Source organism: Theropithecus gelada, chromosome 17, assembly GCF_003255815.1.
Source record: "Theropithecus gelada isolate Dixy chromosome 17, Tgel_1.0, whole genome shotgun sequence".
In the NCBI taxonomy this organism is placed as follows: domain Eukaryota; kingdom Metazoa; phylum Chordata; class Mammalia; order Primates; family Cercopithecidae; genus Theropithecus; species Theropithecus gelada.
The window spans coordinates 13,130,319-13,154,276 of NC_037685.1; the positions used below are offsets into that span (position 1 = coordinate 13,130,319).

Sequence of the window (23,958 nt, forward strand, 5' to 3'; positions counted from 1 at the left end):
AGGCAACACTGAGGTCATGAAAAAGAACATTACTGATACCTGCAGAAGTCTCCCTTGAACCATATCTGAATCAGTATCCCTCCACAGGTCTAAACGCTTTACAAATACTAGAAAGGAGCAATTTTAGCAATGAGGATGGAAGAAGGCAATATTAAGCGAAAGATACAACCTTGAAAATCACTTGTAAGTAGCTATGAAGGTAGGCTGGCAGAAAAAGACATGGCAAGTCATGCATCGATTTGGAAGCAGCAAGAGTAATATGGGAAGGAAAATATGAAATGTATTGCTGAGCAGCTACATGAGGAATTATGAGGCACATGCCTCTGTATGAGACCTGCTCAGTGTAAAACCGTATTTATGAAATAGAGATGGTTTAACATATTGTAATTCTCTTAGTGTCACCTATGATTTTTACATTGTAATCAGTAGGAACTACAAGAAAATATCAAATAACTACCACAAATAAGGTAATGCCCATTATTTGAGGACTGCTGAAAATTACACCCCACCCCTGCGCCTGACACTTTAATTCATACTGTATTTGTAAGAAACCAAATATTAAAGTTTTCCGTGATGATCCTACTTCTATGAGGAAAGCAGAGACTTCAGGGGCAGAGGACTGCATTTGACAGCAATCACGTACCATATGGCACTGGTATTAGAATTACGTTTGTAGAAAAGTGATGTATATTAAACAAAATCTGGCTTCTTTTTTTGTACCAGTGATCAGTTGCATCAAGCAGTTTTCCATTTTTTAATATTCATCTGAAAGTTGATTCTTAAAATACCAGCTTAAGTTCTGGAAAAGAATTACAGCTAGACTTGCAGGAAAAAAATGAGGAGTTGCTTCCATATAATTTTTTAAGGGGCTAAAAAGAAAAATTACATTTTACAGATAGATATGCACATGTAAGTACTGACCTCTGTCTTGTATTCACACAAGAAAGTACTCTAATGAGAATAAACTGCCCAAAAGTAATGCTCGAAGTAGCAATATTTTCAATGCAATTTTAACATTTGACTAACCGACCTTTATTGTTTTTCTCTTCATATGGATATTCATTCATCCATTTGTTCTTAGAGTCACATTGATCCTGCAAGAAAAACACAAAGACAAATGATGAGAGAAAGTTCTACAAGTTGATGTTATTCCTCCTTTGGGGAAAAAAAATACAACCTAAATCTACAGTTCCTTAAGTTCGTGATCATAGAGCTGAGGCATATCTTTTCTTCAGCTATGTGTTGTCGGCTTGTTCTTCAGCCATGAAAGGGCAAAATGCAGTAGAGGAAAAAACACCAGCTATGACACTAGGACAAGATCCTGGGCACTAAATAGTGAATACCTAGGCAAAAACAAGGGAAGAAGGGAAGAGGAGAATAAAAAGAAAGGGATGCAACGGAGACAACTGAGGAGAAAATGGCAAAAAAAAAAAAAAAAAAAAAAAAAGGTTTGTAAGTAAATTTCCTCTATAAAAGAGAAGCCCCAAATACTCAAACTGTAACACTTGGCTTCATTATTCTTAGCAACTAAGAGAATTTAAAGTAATGCCATTTTATTGGGGAAATGATAATTTCTTTACAGTTGATAAAAATGTGCAGAATAATGAATAGAAATAAATGTAGTGGCTTCATGTCAGCCAATACCCAAGTAACATTTAAAAAATGACCTAAATTGGCCGGGTGCGGTGGCTCAAGCCTGTAATCCCAGCACTTTGGGAGGCCAAGATGGGCAGATCACAAGGTCAGGAGATCCAGACCCTCCTGGCTAACATGGTGAAACCCCGTCTCTACTAAAAAATACAAAAAAACTAGCCGGGCGTGGTGGCGGGCGCCTGTGGCCCCAGTTACTTGGGAGGCTGAGGCAGGAGAATGGTGTAAACCCGGGAGGCGGAGCTTGCAGTCAGCCGAGATCGCGCCACTGCACTCCAGCCTGGGCGACAGAGCGAGACTCTGTCTCAAATAAATAAATAAACAAACAAATAATGACCTAAATTAATATATGTCCCTTCTTTTAAAAATTCGATATAAATTAAATATTCATGTGTTTTCTAAAAGGTTCAAAATCTCCAGGACCATTAGGATCTCACCAAATCATTAAACATTATGGGGTTGGGGAGTTCTGATTTATAATAGACCATTTGCCCTATTTGGATATATCTTACAAGTCTTCCTATTTATTCTCTCTCAGCATTATGTTACTTGCTTCAGAATTTCCATCTCATGAGGCAAATTTTCTTTGGCCTTCGGTTGAGCCAGCTTATTAGGCACAGTTGACTTTATTTTTCATTTGGAATTACACTCAAGAGGGGACACACCCTGGAGTTCTCAGCAGCGCCCATTCTGTGCCAATGTCTATGGGCTGTAGCACTGGGCCTGGTTTCCTGTGTATGTTTCCATACATTTGAAAAGAACTCACTCACTCATAAAGGCCTTAAATGAAATGCAGCAGAGTTCACAAGCTCCATGGGCTTGACCGGTGAAGGAAACTGGCGTTTAATTTTATTCCAGCTTTAAATATATATGTCTCTCTTGCTATAACAATGTCTCAAAACACGTCCCCTAATATGCACTACAGCTTTTACCAGGCATGCTACTAAAAAGGCAATCCAATATTTTAATATTATAGTGGCAGACTAAAAACATTCTCTTGAAATTCAGAGTATAATTCCTCTATTTAACATGATTAAACCATAACATGGTCTCCTTTGAAATACTTAAAAAGTCACCTAAGACACAGTGTTCTCAAAGATGTTTTATCCTTTCTAGTCTTCAAAATATATCTAATCCAATCAGTTCCAACTTCTTAGCAGAATGTTCAAGGTATGTCAAAACCTGGCTCATTATTTTTCACATGGGAGCTCTGTAATTTTTTTCATTTAAAGTGCCATAGGCATTTTCTCATATTAAACTTACTAATGCTTAATCCAAACATTGGTAATACTCCACTGAAAGAATATATCATTATTTACTTAACTTTTGCCTTATCATTTGTGACTTTTATTACGAATCACACATAAACACCCTTGAATGTAAATCTAGTGTGTACCAGCATCTCTGCTGATCTGAATGATGCCTTTAAGCAACTAAAAAGGATGCCTCCTCTGGACAGACACAAAGAGCCTCCAATCTGGAAGAGGGCAGGGCCTGGTAAGCAGAGTCCACTGCAAACTACAACCACCACTCACCCACGCAACCTCATCCTACACTACTGCACTTAGATGTACCAATTTATATTCCCACTAGGAGAAGACATAAGGATGAAACTGATCAGAAGTAAATTTTATAAACAAGGTAAAAGATAATGTCAAGGTTCTCACAAAACCCTGCCTTAGTCCCAAATCTTACTGCATGGCTCTTTGTGGTTTGTCATACCAACTACGTTTGCAATCTTCTACAATTTAAATTTGTATTTCTGTAGGTGTTAAAGCAGGGGAGGGCCTGATACAAAACTAGTTTTTGCTTTCCATCCAATTCAGGCTCCCAAGAGAGTGTTCAAGATTCATCTCTTGCCTTTCAGCCCCTCAAACTTTTGTAGCACAAATGAAGGAAAGAGATGAGGACACAGATTAGAGTTGAGAAGACCTGTCTGTCCCTAGTCTCAATTCTATCATCTTCTGGCTGCGTGAACTTAAGCAACTCATTCAACCTCTTTGATGCCCAGTTTTCTTCTCCAAGAAGCAAGGATAATAATAATAATACCTGCTTTATCTACCTTGCCTAGTCTAATTGCAGTAATGTTTATACAGCAATCTGTAAAATGTTAATGTCATACGTGTAAGAATTACCACTTTTTAATCAACAGCCTAGATATTGAATAGGAAATAAAAAAGATTTCTCTAAATGGAGGCCACATGATAGAACAGATGCATCTCTAATTTTATTCATGCTACGGGGCCTTTAGTTTTTCCCCCCAAATCCCTATCAAAAGCAAGCCATGATATAAAATAGTAAAATGGCACATTTCCAGTAACAGTTAATAGCTCATCAATTTCCAAATTAAATTTACTTAGCTCTGCCAAATAGGTTTCTGAAATTATCCAGTAAATCTTCCCAAAGCACAGAAGTTTTAAAGGCCAGTGGCCTCATCAAAATGCTCATGACGCATGGTTTTGGTCCTCATTTTCCTGGCTTCAAAAATGTTTCTCAATTGTCATTAGGTGAAGAAAAGCAAAGGACTGGTCGCTTATTTCAATATGAAAAACATGAAAAATGGCAAAGCATAAAATATTACACTTTCAAAAGTATTTTAGGATTACTTTTTAATGAAAATATTGCTGCCTGGAACCATGGGTAAATACTCTTGGTTTTAGAGGAGAGACTGGAGAAATTCCATTTACACCTGTTTCTCTTTATTAGCTGAAAGCCATAGAGAATGATTTTTAAATTCTTTCCTTTCTCTTTTTCTGTCTTGAAATTTCCACATTTGATCATTCAAGTTCCTTTATAATTCAAAGACAGTACACCCTGGACAACAGAAGTGACCTTGGCCATAATGAAAGTGAATGCTATCCACCTTAACAAATAAGCAGTCACTCTGTCATAATTACCTCAGAGTACAGGCGTTATATTATACTACAGTAGCAGACGGCTTGCTCTTCATCACATCTTAAATGATCTATTATGTTCTCAGTCTTTAAAGGTTAGTGTTTAATACATTTTAAATGTATTAAAATAGACCCATAAGTATACTTGTTGCTAGATCCTCTGAGAATCCCTTTATGTATCTTTAAATAGAGACAGAGAAACACACTAGACATCTAACTAGCCAGGGATTCCACTCTCTGCCCAAAGGTAATTTAGTTGCTGTTTCGAGTAAATTGAACGGTGGTGCTGATACAGTAATCTTATTTGGAATTCTGTCTTCCAGATTCAGGTTTACAAATCACTGCTTCATTAGTTATGATCTTGTGTTTTCCAGCACCGATTTAAAAAATCAACTAATAAAGGTTTATATACATATTCAATTCAGTTACCATAATTTTTTTTTTTTTTTTTTTTTTTTGAGACGGAGTCTCGCTCTGTCGCCCAGGCTGGAGTGCAGTGGCGCGATCTCGGCTCACTGCAAGCTCCGCCTCCCGGGTTCACGCCATTCTCCTGCCTCAGCCTCCCAAGTAGCTGGGACTACAGGCGCCCGCCAGCATGCCCGGCTAATTTTTTGCATTTTTAGTAGAGACGGGGTTTCACCATTTTAGCCAGGATGGTCTCGATCTCTGACCTCGTGATCCACCCGCCTCGGCCTCCCAAAGTGCTGGGATTACAGGCGTGAGCCACCGTGCCCGGCCAGTTACCATAATTTTTAAAGCCAACTAGGGAACTTGACAGGCAGGCTTTGTGCATGTCAGTCTGTGATGTTATGTAACAGGTCCAAGTTTGCCTGGCTCTGCGCATCAAGGTTTCTACCACATAAGTTGCTTTTTTTCTACTTAAAGTTATTTCTGTTTCATCTGTCACAGTGAGTTATCTTGGGAACTAAAAATATTTGAAGGTTAATCTAAATATTTCTGGAGATAAATGCAAATCTAAGTGCTACGTTTTCATAGCTATTTTGACTAAAAATGAAAAGTAGCTAAAGACACAAAGAAGAATGCTTGTTGCTAGGTGACAGGTGACACCTACTGTATCTCTTCTGAACTTGTACAGCATGACACATCTTACTACCGAGAAGAGGTACGTGGATTTCCACTGGACACACATAATTCTCCACAGAAAAGCAAACTAGAGTTTTTAAATACAGGCCATAGTTAGCAAATCATGGCTATAGGGAAAGAGATGCCTCTCACAATAGGAGAGAATAGTACTTTACTTTCCATTTCAGGTACACATTTTCTAAGTAGAGTCTACACAGGAAACACATTTAACTTTCACAATTCATGATTAAGCATTAAAAAGTGTTAACAGACACCACTTCAATTAGGGTAGGTGGAGTCCATAAAGAAAGCATTTTCCTCCTATAAGTAATCCAATGCTCACTAAATTTAGTAACACAAGGTCATCATAGTAAAGATCTCATAAGTTAAAAAAAGAAAGCACAAAAAAACTTCTAAGTAAGATTTCCTGGACATATTTTATAATTATACACCTACTTTCTAGCATATATCTCTTCCTCCAGACAAAAACCCAGGTACGGCTGGGCACGGTGGCTCACGCCTGTAATCCCAGCACTTTGGGAGGCCCAGGCGGGCAGATCACGAGGTCAGGAGATCAGATTGAGACCATCCTGGCTAACGCGGTAAAACCCCGTCTCTACTGAAAATACAAAAAATTAGCCGGGCCTGGTGGCGGGCGCCTGTAGTCCCAGCTACTCGGGAGGCCGAGGCAGGAGAATGGCGTGAACCTGGGAGGCGGAGCTTGCAGTCAGCCGAGCTCGCGCTACTGCACTCCAGCCTGGGTGGCAGAGCGAGACTCCGTCTCAAAAAAAAAAAAAAACAAAAAACAAACCAAAAAACAAAAAACAAACAAACAAACAAAAAAAACCCAGGCACAAAGTTCCACCCTCTCCCCTTTGACTCATCAGGCAATCCAGTTAACAATACAGAAGTTTCAGGAACTCCATCATATCTAGCACGACAGGCTCTCACATGAACGAATGGCATATTCCACTGCATGTGAGAAAGGCTGTGATGCCATCATGGAAAAGATCTTGCTTTGAAAGCCAGAAAAAAGGAACATCAGCCTTAACACTTGGGGGTAATGTGACCTGGGGTAAGTTGTTTCCATTTTACATGCTCCTTTTGCCCCTTGTTAAACTGGTATCATAAGCCCTACCTCCCCACCCCACCCCACTTTTTTTTTTTAAGCTAAGAATATTAAAAAAGAGAATGTGTATACCAGAATGTCTCGTATATAATGGATATTCAAGAAAAGTCACTCCTATTTCTACCCCCTACATTTATAATCAAGTGCCCAAAACTCCTTTTCCACTTCAACTTTCCTGACAACTAGGAAAAGCTATGTCCTACACCTGATACAAAGTTATACTTCCTCAATATTACCTTCAACCATACTTGCATGTTTCTTATAGGAAGGTCCTGGGATCCACAGAAAATGGAATCTCCTCTCTAGGATCTCAGAGTATAGTGTTCATAATTCCTCCATTAAGAAAATTCAAAGATGCAACAGGCAATGGAAATAGGAGAAAGGGACTTTAGAGGTCAATAATAACCCATATTCAATAAAGATTCCCTTGGAATTCCGTTCGTTGCGTAAGTTGACTTAAAATACTTCATTTATAAAACTGTCCCCCATTTCCAGTTTTATGTTTCCCTGAAATTATGCTTCCACCCAAGGATTCTTCACCACTTAAAACAGCAGATACTACTACAGAAAGTAAAATTTAAGAATTAAAGTCCCACTTGGAATAAGGTATGCCCCAAAGCTTGAGCAGTCACTTAAGAACAGAGCTCACTGAATAAACAACCCATTTTCAGAAGGAGAAGGTAAAGCAAAAGCACACGGACATGGAAATTACTCTTTTAATCTGTTTTCAGCTTTCATTTCATTACACCCCATCATTCTGTGCACCCAGAGAACAAATAAGTCTTTAAAAGAAAGTAACCATAGCAAATGAATTAAGCATTTCTTTTACATATATTGTTCTCAGTATAATAGTTTGAAAAGTAATTTATGCTATGCTCAGATTCAAGTGTAACTGCCATTTTATCAGGACTGCATAGTCAAAAATCTGATTTGTACTGCAAGGATTGACAAGATGATTAAATTTTGTCTTTGTATGTCTAATTTATGTGATTTAAATTGTAACAAAATAAAAACATGTGCCATTTGGACGTGCACGTAAGTACCATAAGTACTACCACATGTAGTACTGCATTCTGCCAAAAGTAACTTGGCCACACACACATTTGCACTGCCAGATAAAGAACACTCACATCTTTCTCTTAATTCCATCTATCAGGAGGCATTTTTAACCATCATGCTGAAGATGTTAAAATCTTTGGGGTTTTGAGAGGCTGGTGGAAGAAGGGAAGAATAGTGTGCCCATTTACCCAGTAATCTCCAGCACTACTTGTAAAATGTAGTTGTGTGATGTATACATAGAATGCCAAATTAAAAATTTTGAAAGCAACTGAAAATCAAATCAAACACATATTTGGTACCAATTACAAATGCATAGTTCACACAGCCTAAGAATTTATCTACTACTTCACTTCAATGGGTGTTGTTGGAACACAGCTAGGTACAGGACATTATGGGGTAAATAATTAAAAGTTTTAGATACTAGAGATCTATGACATAACCAAGAAAAAATAAGTTGCTTTGCTCAGTATGCAGTATACATATTTGGCTTTCCTATTAATTGTTGCCTGTATGCTCAGGCTGCCAATGCTAAGCATGATAAATCCCATTCAAATGCATAGTAAACAGTTTGCTTAGTGAATAAATTTATTTTCTAGTCCATCACAACAATAGTTGATTAAAATATGTTGCTCTTATCCACACTTTTGAATTCATTCATGTGAAATAAAACAAATATTTATTAAATTGTGGGGAAAACATTCCATCAAACTGTGAAACTTGAGTAGAAAAACAAATGGTACATGCTTAATTATCGTTGACATTTAAATGAAATTTGCATTCTCAAAATATTTTGTGATAATTAGAAAATATTAGTAGACAAAGTATTTTAGGAAACTTTACGTTCAATCTCTTTGCACATCTGAGCCCAAGGAACTGTTAACAAAGGTAGATTTTATAATATAATTTGAAAGATCAAAGGACTGAACAGATTTGTTCTACTGACATGTTGACATAGTGATCCAGAAATGAGACACTTTATTTGATATTTTTAATGATTATCTTACAGGTTGCCGAGTGCCTTACTGAATAATAGCTTTGACTGGCTGAGTTCATCAATCCAAGTTTGTGTATTTAGATATCATCTATGTACCTCAAAATCTGGTCCTCAACACACAGCTAGCTGTCATAATACATAATCAATTAGTATTTCTCAAAAAGCAAATTAGTAGACTGTCAAAGGGACTGCTTAACCATATGTTTCTCTCATTACTACATAATCCCAGAAAATAAAAATAACATTTGTTGAGAATGACAAATTATTTTCTTATTTAATTACTTTATTTTTATTTATGTTTTTGAGACAGGGTCTCACTCTGTCATCCAGACTACAGTGCAGTGGCACCATCATGGCTCACTGTAGTCTCGACCACCCCAGACTCAGGCTATCCTCTTGCCTTAGCCTCTTGAGTAGCTCGGACTACAGGCTCTTACCACCACATTCAGCTAATTTTTTGTAGAGATCGAGTTCTGCCATGTTGCCCAGGCTTGTCTCAAATTCCTGGGCTCAAGCAACAATCTTGTCTCAGGCTCCCAAAGTGCTGGGATTACAGGCATGAGCCACTGTACCTGGTCTGACTCTTATTTATAAATAAGAACCAAAAACAACTCCTTTAAAAATGGGAAAATACTAAAATTTGAAGAAGGTCAACTCGACCATATTCTAGCAATTGCTAGCAGGTAATAAAAGTCACTGATTTATAATACAGATGCACATTACATGGCAAACATATTCTGTTATCAATTCACACATGAATCGCCTATATCAAAGAACTGAGAATAGTAATATTCAATAATAGTAATACTCAATAATAGTAATACTCAATAGTAATAGTAATACATCAATAGTAATACTCCATGGAACCTGACACACAGAAGCTCACAGTCAACAAAGGTGGGCTGAATATAGAAAAGTGACATAATTATAACACTAATATCTACCATCTCTTGAATGTTTCACCATATAGTTAACAATGACTAGGTACTTTTACATATATTATTTAATTGAATTCATGGAAGAACCATAGTTATTCCAGGCAAGTTGAATTGGTGTCCACATTTTATAATGAAAGTAAGTGTGATTAAAGTTAGTATTCTGTAATTCAGATCAAGATGCCATCCTTAGAAACATCATAGGAGCTCTGGCGAAGAACAGAGTATAGTGGGAAGTGGAAGGAAATCAGAGAAGTTTCACAAAAGTGCTTACACAAAGCTGAGTCTTGAAAAACAGGGAAGACAAGACATTTCAGGGAAAAGAGATGGACTGGGTAGCAGATTTAAGTCTGAATTTGAGAATCATACACATATGTGAAAATATGCATAACTTACAAAGAACATATGTGTATATTAGAGTGAATATCTCATGAGTTAACATATTATATTAGTCAGTCTATTCAACGGAAAGAGGGACTCTAATGTGGAAAAGAAGCCTGTGATATGAAAGGGGGATTCATTTCAAGGAAATAATAAAAGCACTTCTGAAAGTCTAGCTTCTTGTGTCTCAGGTGTGTATTTGTTTTACAATGCAAAGGGATTTGTTAGGTATGCTAAATCAGGACCACTAAAATATAATTTCAATAATTCTATGAAAAAGTGACTAAGAATTATGTCATGTTCCACACAATTCTTGATATTTGACACTGCTGGACATCAAAGATCAAATATTGCACAATACTTATTATTCAAACATGGATCAATGAAAATATGTTTACAGATGGTGTGTCTGCATGTGTACACATACACAGCTAAGCTTTACTGAAAAAATGGACAGGAGATAAAATCCTTAAGAATAAGTTATGTAAGTTTCAGAAATACTCCAAAAAAGTAAGTAATTTTGAAAAATAGTGTAGCAGCCAAGGAATGTCAATGGCATTTTAAAAAGTAATCCCAAAACAAAAATTGCCCCACTGCAGGGTTAAAAATGTATTTGGGGACGCACACAAAACTAGTATGTTCACAAGTGAAATGACATGATCAAGTAAGTATTGAGAGTAAGCAGGTTAAGTGCTCACACGTATCTCCCCAATAAGCATAGGGAATGTATTTTTATATTTTAACTTAAATATAGTATCATTCAAAAAACACCAGGTTTTTTAAAGAATCCCTTCAGTTCTCTAACTTTATTCCCAAAGGTGGCTTAACACATCTTGGGAGATACAGGGAAGGAAAGCCACTAGCCAATGAACTGAATTAAAATTGTTCAGAGTGGAATGGTATCAAATCCCAGTAGTAAAAGTAGTAGTGATGACAGCAGTCCTGGCATCAGCAAATATTTAATATGAATTTACTATGTGCTAGCAACTGTTCTAACTACTCTATTGTCCATTAACTTGCATTAATCCTCACAACCTTGTGAAGCGGGTGGAATTATTATTCTCATTTTACAGATGTGGAAACACAGAGTAGTAACTTGCCTAACAAGCGGCAAAGGCAGAATTTTGAAACCTGTATTTTGGCTCCAGTCTTCATGATTTTAAGTACTATTAGTTAAATGATGATTCTTATAAATAATCTTGGTATAACCTCATCATGCAATACACAAGTGTGGTATCTTTATTTATAGAAAATATGCAGAAAGCCAATAGCAACCAGAGAGTTTTTGTGTTTTCCCCTCAAGCAGTTTAAAATAAGATATTTCTGAACTAATGACATAAACTCAGATGCTTTTCCAATAAAGGAAAAGAAAAACAAATTCTAAATCTGAGATTATTTGAAACCGTGCCCAATATTACAATAAAGCCAGTATTTTGTTTCTCCACTAATTAGAAATTAATCCGTTCCTTAAATCATTTAAGGTTTTGGAGATTTTCAAAGATTTGAAAATTTTTGTGTGTAAAGTCTCCTACACGAAACTTAGGATTAATAAATGAAAATTCTCCTTCTCCTTTCCTCACCAGTGATATCCAAACCTGTGCACAGACAAAAAAAAAGGAATTTAACTTTTACTTCACAAATAAACTGCATTCTTTGATAATGTCTTTAAAATAAAACAGTCAATTCTGAAAATACATTTCAAAAAAGTATTTCTAACCTGTGCTTGAGGCTGTTACCCCAAACAGCTATAAATTTCATACTTGAAAAAGTAATTTATGCATAGTTTTGGCAAAATATTTCCCTCAACTCAGATTGTTTAAATATAAATAACATTAGATGCTTTGCTGATTCTGAAGGTACTGGTATGAACATAATATTAAACAATCTCAGTAAGGTAACCAAACAATAAAGAGCCTACATCTCATTTTAAAAGCTAAGCAAATAAACTTCAATGCTGTCAAATAGTTAACTTCCTAAAATGTACTGAAATATGGAGAAATAAAAGAAATATAAAGGAACTATAAAATCTCTATAATCATATGTACTAATTCTCCTTTATATAATTATATATAAATAAATATCCCTGCCTATCAATGAGGATTCAAAGGTAAAAACAGACATCATATAACATATACTCCAAAATTTAAAAAGGCTGGCAGCGGTACGCTGCACTTTGGGGAAGCACCAATAAATCAAATCTGTGAACAGTAGGCACCAGGTTTGTGGTTTGACACAGTTCATCTCTCCATGGAGCCAGGATGGAGGATTAAAATAACTGCATTTCAGTTCAGGAAAACCAAGTAGATGACAACTTACTAGAAATCGGGAATAGAGCTATGAAGTATACACATGACTCTGTTCAACTTTAACATGAAAAGCGCAGCCAAACAGCATCTAAATGAATACAAGAGCCACACAAAGGGCATGGCACATACTATTTGGAGATCTTTGTAAATGGCAATCGTTGTCCAAAACATACAAATTTCCTTCATCACGGAAGGTGGCTGGTTGCTAACCTCTATAATGGTGTTTTTGTATTTACCCATAAGCTTCAAATTACAACACGCTTCAGTATTCAGTTTCATAAAATGCTTTATACTACATACTACTACTTCAACTATTCTTTTTAAAGGCTTTTGATCTGGCTCAGGGCGCTTCCCTTCCCCCAACCACATCTGGGTTCTCATTCCGTACTCTCCTCCAGCATAGAAGTCATCTCTCCTGCCTTAAAAATATTCAGATGTTTACTATACAACACTTTACTTTTGGCTAGTTCTGCTGCTTCATGTAGTTGCAGAACAATTTCTGTCATTCCTCAAACATATAATCACAACCTATTAACTATTTTATCCACTCCCTCTCCGCCATGGTCTCTTTGATCACTGATGTCTATTTGGCATTATAGAGAACCTGCCCTAGAAAACTCTCCTCCATATTTCAGTGACTTCTCTGAATCTTACCTCTGTTCTCTCTGACCATTACCATCAGATGTCTTTTTTTGAAGATTCTCTCTCCCTACAGAGGTATCTTCCAAGAGTCCCCCTAACTTTAAGACATGCTTTCTCTCTGTGTTTGATCTCCTAAAAGTTCAACTCTTAAAGAGTGTCAATTACCACCACCCCAGGTAACTCCCAAATGAACATCTTTGGGCAAAATTTCTCACCTAAATATCTACTTTTTGTCCATATATATATATATATATATCATTGAACAAATCAAAATACATTTATCATCTTATTGTATGTCTGGAATTATGACAGCCATGGAGATTTACAGCCAAGACTGTTCCCCTATACATGATGGCTTACCATTTAGGGAAGGAGACAGTGGCACTTCCAAGAACCCAAAACTGAAGTCATTATTTTTCCCTCAATGAACAGTTTTCCCATTTCAGTCAGAAGTCATCAACATCCAATTGCTTCAACCTTATCTTTGAGTCAATGTTAACACCCTTTTCTACCATTGTATAACAAAAATCCATCCTTCTTTCCAAACACTCTTTAGATTGACTTTTGCAATTTTCTTTTGCCACCTCATCTGCTTTAGGCCCTCATTTAACAAGTCTGAATGATTGCTCATCTCTAGTCTCTGCTCTTTCCAATGCACATGACAAACATATCTGGCTAATGTTTAAGATATTTCACCACGATAATCCCAGTCTCAAGAATTTACATTATTGTTTTCCAGTACGTCTCAATTTACATTTACTTTCACAGCCCTTCTGGAGAGGAAGGGGTTTCCTCCTCTTCCTCTGGGAAGGGTTTCATCTCTGCCTGCAGCCAAATCTCTCCTGCATTATCATCTCCTCACATAGACACAAACAAGTGCTAAGTAAAATCAATGCAGTCATCTTTTTTTTAATTAACCTTAGAATCTGTAAATAAAACTGCCTTTAAAAATCTACTGTAAGCATCACATTTTGTGGTGAAATACTGAAAGCTTCCCCCACTGAAATAAAAAAAAACCAAGGATATTTTTCATCACCCCGATACAGCTAATGTTGGAGGTTCTAGCAAGTATCATAAAGCCTAGGTATGAAGATATAAACATTATTTCAAAACAAAACTATTATTCATGGAAAACATAATTCTATAGTAGAAAATATGAAGAATCAATAGTCACAATATTAGAATTAACATGAATTTAGTATCATCACTGATTTTCGTATGCGGACATACACAAATCAATATACCAGAACAAAAAACATTTATACCTGGAAATTTTTTTAAAATGGCATTAGTTAAATACCTAAAAATAAGCATAAAAGATATTCAAAACATCTATGTTGAAAAAACAAAACACTCAAGAGAATTTTAAAAGTCCCAAGTAAATGGAGGGATATACAATGTTCATAGGTAGGAAAATCCAATATTGGAATGTAAATTCTCCTCAAGTTGATCTGTAGATTGAATACAAATGCAATCAAAATCCCAGGATCTGTAGATTCAATACAAACCCAATCAAAATGCACACATGCTGAAAAACTGATTCCAAATTTAAAAGATGAATGTGAGGAACCAAGAATAGCCAAGGTAGTCTTAAAGAAAAAGAACATTGGAGGACTTACATTCTCACATATTAAGACCTATTATAAGCTCTCATGATTAAGACATTTTGGAACTCATACACAAGTCCAGATAAACTGACCCATGAACTCACATTATGATTGTGGTCACCTGATTATGAGAAAAGTAGTACTAGTCTGCAATTAGGAAAATACGACCTTTTCAATAAATTGTACTCAGTCAACTGAATTCCCTATGGGAAAACAAAGTGAACTTTAACCCCTACTTCACATCATACACAAAAATCTATTCCAGATGTATGCAGATATAATATGAAAGGTAAACCAATGAAGTTTCTAGAAGAAATAAAAAAGAATATATAATCTTATAATAGGCAAAGATTTCATCAAACACCAAAAGTACTAATCATGAATGACAGCTAATAAAATGGACAATATTAAAACCAAGAATGAGTTCATATATTTACTGAAGTAACTACATACAAGAATATCATGTGGCAGTACTATGTGCATTAGCCAAAAATATACACAATCGAAATTGCATCAACAGTAGAATGAATAAATAAGTTACAGTATATTCAAATAATGAAATGCTATACAACAATGAGAACAACTGGTACATGGGGAAAAAAAAAAAAACGCAATGTGAAATAAAATTAAACCAGTTACAGAAGTGCACACAATTTGAGTCCATTCAAATGACTCAAAAACAGTTAACATTAATTGATATGAAATAAAAATAACTGTTACATTGGGAGAGTGACAATGACCAGTTAGAAAGGGATACAAGGGGCAGACTTTGGGGATAGTAATGTTTTAATATTTTATCTGGGTAGTAGTTACAAGGATGTGTTCAATTCTGAACATTTACTGAGGCATATACTTATGATTTATATAATTTTTGCACTTTTATTTCACTAAACTTTCCTGTAAGAGAAATTTTGATCAGACCAATTCCTAATTTTAAGTCACACTGCCCAAATTATAGAGTGATGTCCAGTATATGCATGAGTCACTCCAAAGTCAGCTACCACCAAGGACCAATCAATTAACAAGAGAGGGCACATAAGCCACTTTTGTTTGGAGGAGACCAAGCAACTGGAAACACATCTGGTATTCCATCCATCTCATAAAGTCCTTTACACCAGCAACAGTTTTTAATGCAAACAAGTTATACAATGCATTTTGTTTGGGGTTTCTGTTGTTCCTTGCAATATGATGAATTCTTATGGCTGACCACTAAATATTATTTGATTCACTAATGAAGATTCACACCAAATTAGATTCAGAAAACAATTTGGTCATTTTTCCTTAATTAAACTGTAATACTACCATTAAGTACTGTATGTGCCAATTGGCAAGTCAGTTAAACTTTCTGGGTCTCAGCATCCTCATTTATGAAATTAAGGGGCTCAAGATCTTTGAGTCTCCTTTCATTAATAAAGTTGTGAATCCTATAAATCTTATATTTTGTACATGTACAAGTCTGCAAGACATCTGTAATGAGCTGGAATAAATTAATATTGTTAACAGAATTTGAGTTCTAACTCTGCATTGATGAATTCATAAAATTTAACCAATCTTCTCATTCCCAGCAGCTCCCAACCTGCTTCAGGCAGGAATAAAATCGATAACTTATGTCCATTGTAACCAGTACTCCTCTTCTATTTACTAGATATCACTCTGAAAGCAGATTCTTAGGAGATACAAATGAGGACCATGGAGTGAAGTATTTTCACTATTTCCCAGCTGAGCCTGTGAATGCAACAGTAGCTGAAGGATTCTCCAAAGCTGGCAGAGAATGGATTTGTGGCCTTGAGAAATTCTGAAGGTGAGTAGAGAGGATTTCTTTTCTAAGCACAGTTCAATAAAGCACTGCATTGTAACAGTTTATCTGCAACTGTAAATAATCTGTTTCCCTACTGTTTTACCACAGTCACTTAGAATGCTCAGGAATGTATCTGTCACTATCTTGAAAATTTTAAAGGAATATATTACTTACAATAGTATTTCAGCAGTAAAAATGCAATTCATAAATCAGGTTATGTATCAGGCAGTGCAGTAAGTACTTTACACACATTATGTTAAGTAATCTTCATGGTAACCTTGTGAAGAAAGGATAGTAACCTCCACTTACAAGTGAAGACAGATAGCTCAATGGCTATTCAACCAAATAGCTGGAATTTGAACCTATTTTTTGTCAGATCCCAAAGTCCACACTCTTTTCTTCATGCCATTTTGCCTCTCCCTGAAGCTCTGGTCTGTGAGCTAGATGGAAGTGCTATGCCGAATTGTTCTGTAGGCAGCAGTCGGAATGGATTTTAGGGGAACAAGAGGGAAGGAGAGAAACATGGTAATTTTTGAAGAACTCCACAAACAGCATACTTCTAAATGACTTGATTTGCTGGTGTGTATGGTCCTGTAAGTACAGTCAATAAATGTATATAGATAAATATGGTCAGATCTCAGAAGTGCTACATGAATTGTCACTGCAGCATTTACTTGGTGGATCCAAGCAGACACAGAAGAGTCTGGAGCTCTCATTCTCAAGTTCTAACCAGGAGCCACTGGCAGACTGAGTCTAGCTACCATTTGGGAAGCATTTCTCCAAGGGTGGTCTGTGACTGAAGGAGTTTAAATTAAACAAACTATAATGAAAATCTTGTTTGCCGGTGTATTTTGCTTTTATTTATTTTTATTTTTATTTTGAGACAGGGTCTCACTCTGTCACCCAGGCTGGAGTACAGTGGTGAGATCTCAGCTCACTGCAACCTCCACCTCCCAGGCTCAAGCAAACCTCCCACCTAAAACTCCCAAGTAGCTAGGACTACATGCATGCACCACCACACCTGGCTGATTGTTTGGTAGAGACTGGGTTTTGCCACATGGCCCAGGCTGGTCTCAAACTCCTGACCTCAGGTGATCCACCCTCTTCGACCTCCCAAAGCGCCAGGATTACAGGCGAGTACCACCACACCCAAACGTTTTACTTTTAATGTAGGTTTTCTCAAAAACATTATGCAAGAACACCACCCTACACACATACCCCAAAAGTCCCAGGGGCCTCAGAAGTTACTGGAAGGCAACTCTCCCACCTATTTTGGTGAGACCACGAACAATAATTGCAGAGTTCAGAGGCAATAATGTTTCCTTAAATGACCATTCCCCTCCTGATGCTGGATGAGATGTGGCATGCTACGCCCAACATTCAACGCCCAGCTTTTCTGTTTCCACGTTATGGCCTAGCCATAATTTCTCTAAAATCCAGTTTTTTCACATCCAAAAATGGCTTAATACCTACTTGGCATCATTTTGTCATATTTGGAGAATTTAGAACATGTAATTTGTAGAAGGCATTTGTAGTTATTATTTTTTCTTATTGATAAGTACTATTTTGGTTTTTAAAACACAGAACGAATCAATGCTACTAGAACTTAGAAGCTGCTGGTGTCTAACAAAATCAAAAAAAGCTGCATGAACCTCTCTGGGTATTCTATAATCTTAAATTATGCTAATTTGAGAAAGGAGAAATGTAGTTAATAAATACAACCAGATTTCTAGAAACATGCATTAATGTCCAGTCCCCTTTTACAGAGAGGCAATAGAAGACTGGTTCATGATTTTTCAAAGTAATATCATCCAAATAAACTAAAACATACAAAGGAAAAGATCATTCTGAAAATCCATCATCCGGCATTCCTACTTATGTAGATTTTTTTGGCTTTAGGTTTAAAAATTTAATCTATTTCAGAATTTGTCAGACTTTGATTTTCAGTAACTTCTACTCTCTCCTTTTTATTGCCTCTTTAATATCAGTGGTCTTATTCCCTTAATTATTAGGAAATCTATACCTTGATCCTTCACTGTGAACTTTAATCATTCATTCACTGAATCAACAAATACTTAAACTCCTTCTCCCCCTTTCCAGCTAAATCCCTAGTGTAGTTAAAAATAAAGGAGGACTCTAGATTTCAGAAGGCATACGTCAGAGCAAAAAAAAAAAAAAAAAAGTTATGGAAGTATGAATTGGAACAGCATAAAATTTCTGTTCACAGTACTGCAGAGGCAAAAGGCTAGAACTGCTAGTGGTGACTTCACTGACCACCAAGCCTGTGTGTCCACAGAGCATATACATGTAGCTAGTACAATTTAAGTTATTCTACAAGTGTGCAATACAAAAATAACTTTGAAGAGTTCACTAATAATTTACTAGTCATTTTCTATTGATACATGTTGAACTGACAGTATTTTGGATATACAGTCGGCCCTCTCTATCTGTGGGTTCTGCAGATCAAAAATATTCGAGAAAAAAAGAATTCCACAAAGATCCAAATAGCAAAACTCACATTTGCCACAGAGTAAGTACTACATTAAATTCATGTGAATGAAACAATGTGCAGGCACTATGTTGTGAATTTTAAGTAATCTAGAGATTGTAAAGTGTATTGGAGGATCCACATAGGCTATATACAAACAGTATGCCATTTTATATCAGGGACTTGAGCATCTGTGGATTTTGGCATCAGAAGAGTGTCTTGTCTCCCATGAATACCAAGGAACAAACAGTACTGGGTTAAATAAGTATTAACATATTATTTTAAATTTCAACTATGTCTTTTCACTATGGTGACTAGGAACTCTAAAATTCCTGAAGTTGATTCAGTTATGTTTCTATTGAACAGTACTGGTCAAGGCTCCGCATTTCAAATACTTGTACGACACACTGGGATTTTTCCTGGCCTTTAACTGTATTTTATATAGACCTTAATACGTCCACTAAACTCCCCAAAGACTTGTTTTCTTGTTTAATCTAGCATTTAATGCATCTGATGTAAATGTTTCACACGTACTGTTAATTTAGCACAATCTTCAGCCCCTTGGAGAGCTACAATTGTGCGGAATGTATTTGATGCTTGCTGGTACCTAATTTTTATCTCACCAGATTATCAACCTTCAGTTCTTAGAAAACTCTACAAAGTGATCCCAAAAGTGTTGCATGTGTCTTCCAAAGCACAGCCATTCATGCACAGCCATGTCTGAATGGAGGTGTCAAGAGCTTTCCATAATCCTCATAGACTATTAAAACGAAAAGAGTCCCAGAGGACCAGAAATATAACCCAATATCTACTCCTGAGTCTACTGTTTCATGTCCTGAAGCAGGGCTGTTTTTTTAAATTGATAAAATAAAATGTAACCTATTTTATATCACATACCTGCTACATTGTTGATGGGAAATGCATACAACAATACACATGATTAAAATGAGCACAACCAAGTATATTATGTTACAGTATCATCTGGAAACTCAGGCCAAGCCATCCTCCTAAATTCTTAAATGTCAAACCTCTGACAACATTTTCATTCATTCTGTTGTTATCTTGCTGTTGCTTCTAGTTATGTTTTTCCTTAAGCATTCTTCTGAGTAAACAGATTTGCTTAGCAGTTCATAATTTTCATAACATGTAAAAGTGCTGAAAGAAATCGCTGTACATTTAAGCAATTTTGCAGTACTTCAGTTCCTTTACAACTAGCAGTACTTAAAAAACAATCACATATTATATCTAATCACTCATCATTTTTTTCACGGAGTTATATGTAAAGACAGTGTTTTCAAATATATGATCTCTACTAACTATCCCTGCTCTACTTGGGTGAGCATATTGCCAAACTGGACCGTTTTTATGAGGCAACATAAGCAGCTAATTAAAATCTGTGACATCAGAAAGAATATCCGCCTGGTAAAGAACACATAGATTTCTTTCTTCTACGTCTGTGGAAGGCCTTTAAGAGTTGGCAGCCTTCCACAGCTGGGTACGAACACAAGAAACACGCCTCATGGGAATGGATTCCCTGAACCCCTAACCTTGGGACATCCTGGGGGATGCCAGGTTGTGCCTGAAGTTACCAAAAGGCTAACTGGGCATCTCCCAACTTTATTCCCATCATTCTCCAAGTGTCAGAGAAAATCAGTATCTCAGCATACCTGTAACAGACCACAGCACTTAAATTTACTTAGGGAGCTACAACACTAAATGCTAAAAAGAGCCAGGGTTGAGACCGAGGTGGCTAGCCAGACAGACTAAGGCTGAAAGTGGCAGGGACAAGGAATGCACTCTCTGGAGAGAACCACTGCTACTCCACTCCTGACAAGTCTGTCCTACAGTTATATTCAAGTGACATGCAGAATCTCTGTTTCTAAAATTTGATAATTATAAAATATTTCTGTATTAAACTCCTATAGTAACATCACAACCACCACCACAAAAACACCATCTACATATCAGCCAGTTCATGGTATGTGTTGTACCATTCTTACCTTCAGATTAAAAATATCTAGGAGGGCAAAGAAATTCTAAACTATAAACACCCTAGACTCATCTGGGTCCTTGCCAGGAGGAATATGTACTCACATAAAAAACATGCAGCTTCTACTGAAGCATCTATTTTACTTGTAGGGTTTTTTTGATAATTTATATTAAAATGAACAGTATGACTATAGTTCAAAAGTCACATAAAGCAAAAAGACTCAAATTCACTGCTTGCATGAGGCTACTTTTTGTTTTTGTTTGTTTGTTTGTTTAAGAGATGAGGTCTCACTATGTTGCCCAGGCTGGTCTTGAACTCCTGGGCTCAATGTATCCTCCCATCTAAGCCTTCAGAGTAGTTGGGACTGCAAGCATGTGCCCCCACAGCTGGCCAACAGCAGGCTACTTTCAAACACTCACCTGGAATTATTTTCTATTTCTGAGGAAGAGTTTGAGAAGTAGGCTATTGAGCATACCTTGCCGGGGGCAGGAACCTTTTAAACTGACTCTGAAAAAATATCATTTTAAAAGATTCTTTCACAATTTGGAGTTCTTGTCAGCACAGGGCCATTTGGATTGATGATTCAAATATAACTTGTACTGTCAAAATGTTCTAGAAGGGTCCTGGAACACTGTATTTCAGCAGTTCAGGCATACCAACCCAGTGGAAAGAGGGCACCCCACTACCAGAGTGATAGATTTGCTTTTTCCATGCTAATAAAGTTTCCTTCTTCCTGTGTCCTGCATTTGTTTACTGGTAATGAATAAAACATTAAAACTGCCACTTAGAATATAAAGCACAGTAGTTCCTGCAAATGAAAAAAGTATAAAGCAAAGTTATGCTGGCTGTAGTTTAGGGTACTAAGGCTGTTATTTATAGAATAAAACCCATTATCACTACTCAAATATTGAACATGCGTAGTTTGTATTCAAAGATACAGTTGCCACAGGGGACTATTGATACAGGAAATATGGCTGGAGAGATACGGAATGCATATTAAAATTTATATACTGAAAAGAAAGAATGTATTTAACAGGTATATTTAATATTCCAGTAGCATCGACTGCAATTGTTAAAGTTATATTTGCTGACATTTCAATTATAACCTTCTATTTTCAGTGCCTTCACAGTTCAATCCAAAAATTTTCTGCAGGCCCAAAAGTATGTACTTTCCAAGGTCTCCGTCTGTAAAAGGCTTTTTTTGTTAATGTTCAGCAGACTGAAACTTTAAGACCCAGGGCAAATTTGAATGTGTTTTCCCTCATAGGACCACCAAATTTTGAAACGAATAGAGTAAGGATTTAAAATAATGTTTTTCCCGGTGAAGCTGTGAGGCTAAGAATTTGTCATGGTTAATTCAATAGCAAATGGTGAAGTCAGGAATCAAATCCAAAGCTTGTGAATCCAAAGTCTGTGCTCATAACTACTTCAGTTTATTACCTTTTCATGATCATAGCTGGATAGAGGTATATTTATATATAATAAATTATATACTATTAGTATACAGTAGCGTATAATATAAACAGTAGATGATATACATCTAATTGTAAAACAATACTAGAAAATGTTTGCTCTTCTTATGATCTTTCTAGTATCCTGCAATCCTTATTATTACCATAGACTGACCCATGTCTAATTTATTGCTATCGTAATCCTCAGTACACTTAAAATGTGTACGTGTAATTCTCTGTGCAATTTCTGAAGTCTCCACTAGGTTATAAATTTGGTGAGCATAGGGCACCATAAGGCTCACTGACGTTACTAAAACTTTCTAAGACCTATTTTCTTCTAATATAAAAGATGAATAACAACAGTGCCTGTATCATAAACTGGCTACGGGAATTAAATGAAATAATGCAAGTGCTTATCACAGTGCCCAGCACATAGGAAGCACTCAGTAAATGATGATTGTTATCATTGTTATTATTACTTTATCCACCCTAGTGCCCTCATGTGTTGGGTGCATGAGAGAATCTCAGTAAATAATAAAATAATAAAAAGTGTTAAAATATTCATTAATTTAAGCAACACCCCCTAGATATACTTACATATACCCTCTCTTTCCACAGGCATAGCAATCTCTCCAACGTGAGTATTTGTACACCGTTCCCTCTATCTAACACTATTATCCAACCTAATTTTAATCTGGCTAACTCCTACTTCACCTCTAGGTTCTGACTCCCCTTCTTGCCCCTAATCATCAAAGCATTTAACAAGCATTCTTAATGTCATTGTATTTGCCTTAATACACCACCAGACTGCAAAATTCCTTAGCTAGATACTATCCTTTTATCATTGTAAAGACATTAGAGGTATGGACATAAGAGATAGAGATAAGAGATGTTTAATAAACACTGGTTTTTTAAAAAGAGCAAATAAATATGTCTATTGGAATAACTTTTCCATTATTCTCATCCTCCCTAGCAAATGTCTCACTGGATTTAGACTTTGGTTCAATTTCTAAAATGAACAAAAAGGAAAATGACAGATAAGCCCATTAAAAAAGAAAAATGGACCAAAAACAAACAAAAAATTTGGATAAGTTCCTCCCAAGAGATAGCCAAATAGCCATTTACATGCAAAGGCTATTCATTAACATGAATCATTAGGAAAATGCAAATTAAAACCACCAAGAGACACCAATACACAGCCATTAGAATGGCAAAAAGACAATGTGAAGAATAAAAAGAATATGGAGTATCTGGAATTCCTGATTTGGTTTGTTTGTGTTTTAAGAGACAGGGTCTTGCTCTGTCACCCAGACTGGAGTGCAATGGCATGTGATCACAGATCAATGAAGCCTCAAACTCCTGGGCTCAAGCCATCCTCCCAACTCAGCCTCCTGAGTAGCTAAGACTACATGCACGTGCCACCATGTGCAGCTAATTTTTTAAATTTTTGGTAGAGATCAGGTCTTGCTCTGTTGCCCAGACTGGTCTTGAACTCCTGGCCTCACGTGTTCCTCCTGCCCTTGCCTCCTGAAGTGCTGGGATTACAGGCGT

General features: G+C 36.4%; 1 protein-coding gene across 2 annotated transcripts in view; it reads right to left on the reverse strand.

The window, feature by feature from the left end:
- Positions 1-23,958, reverse strand: part of KLF12 (Kruppel like factor 12) — a 449,435-nt gene that overhangs the window by 307,361 nt on the left and 118,116 nt on the right. For both annotated transcript variants that reach the window (XM_025364468.1, XM_025364466.1), the window contains exon 2: positions 1,031-1,094. In XM_025364468.1, the coding sequence (XP_025220253.1) occupies positions 1,031-1,063 (33 nt within the window). In that variant the 5' untranslated portion in view covers positions 1,064-1,094. The remainder of the gene's footprint in view (positions 1-1,030; positions 1,095-23,958) is intronic.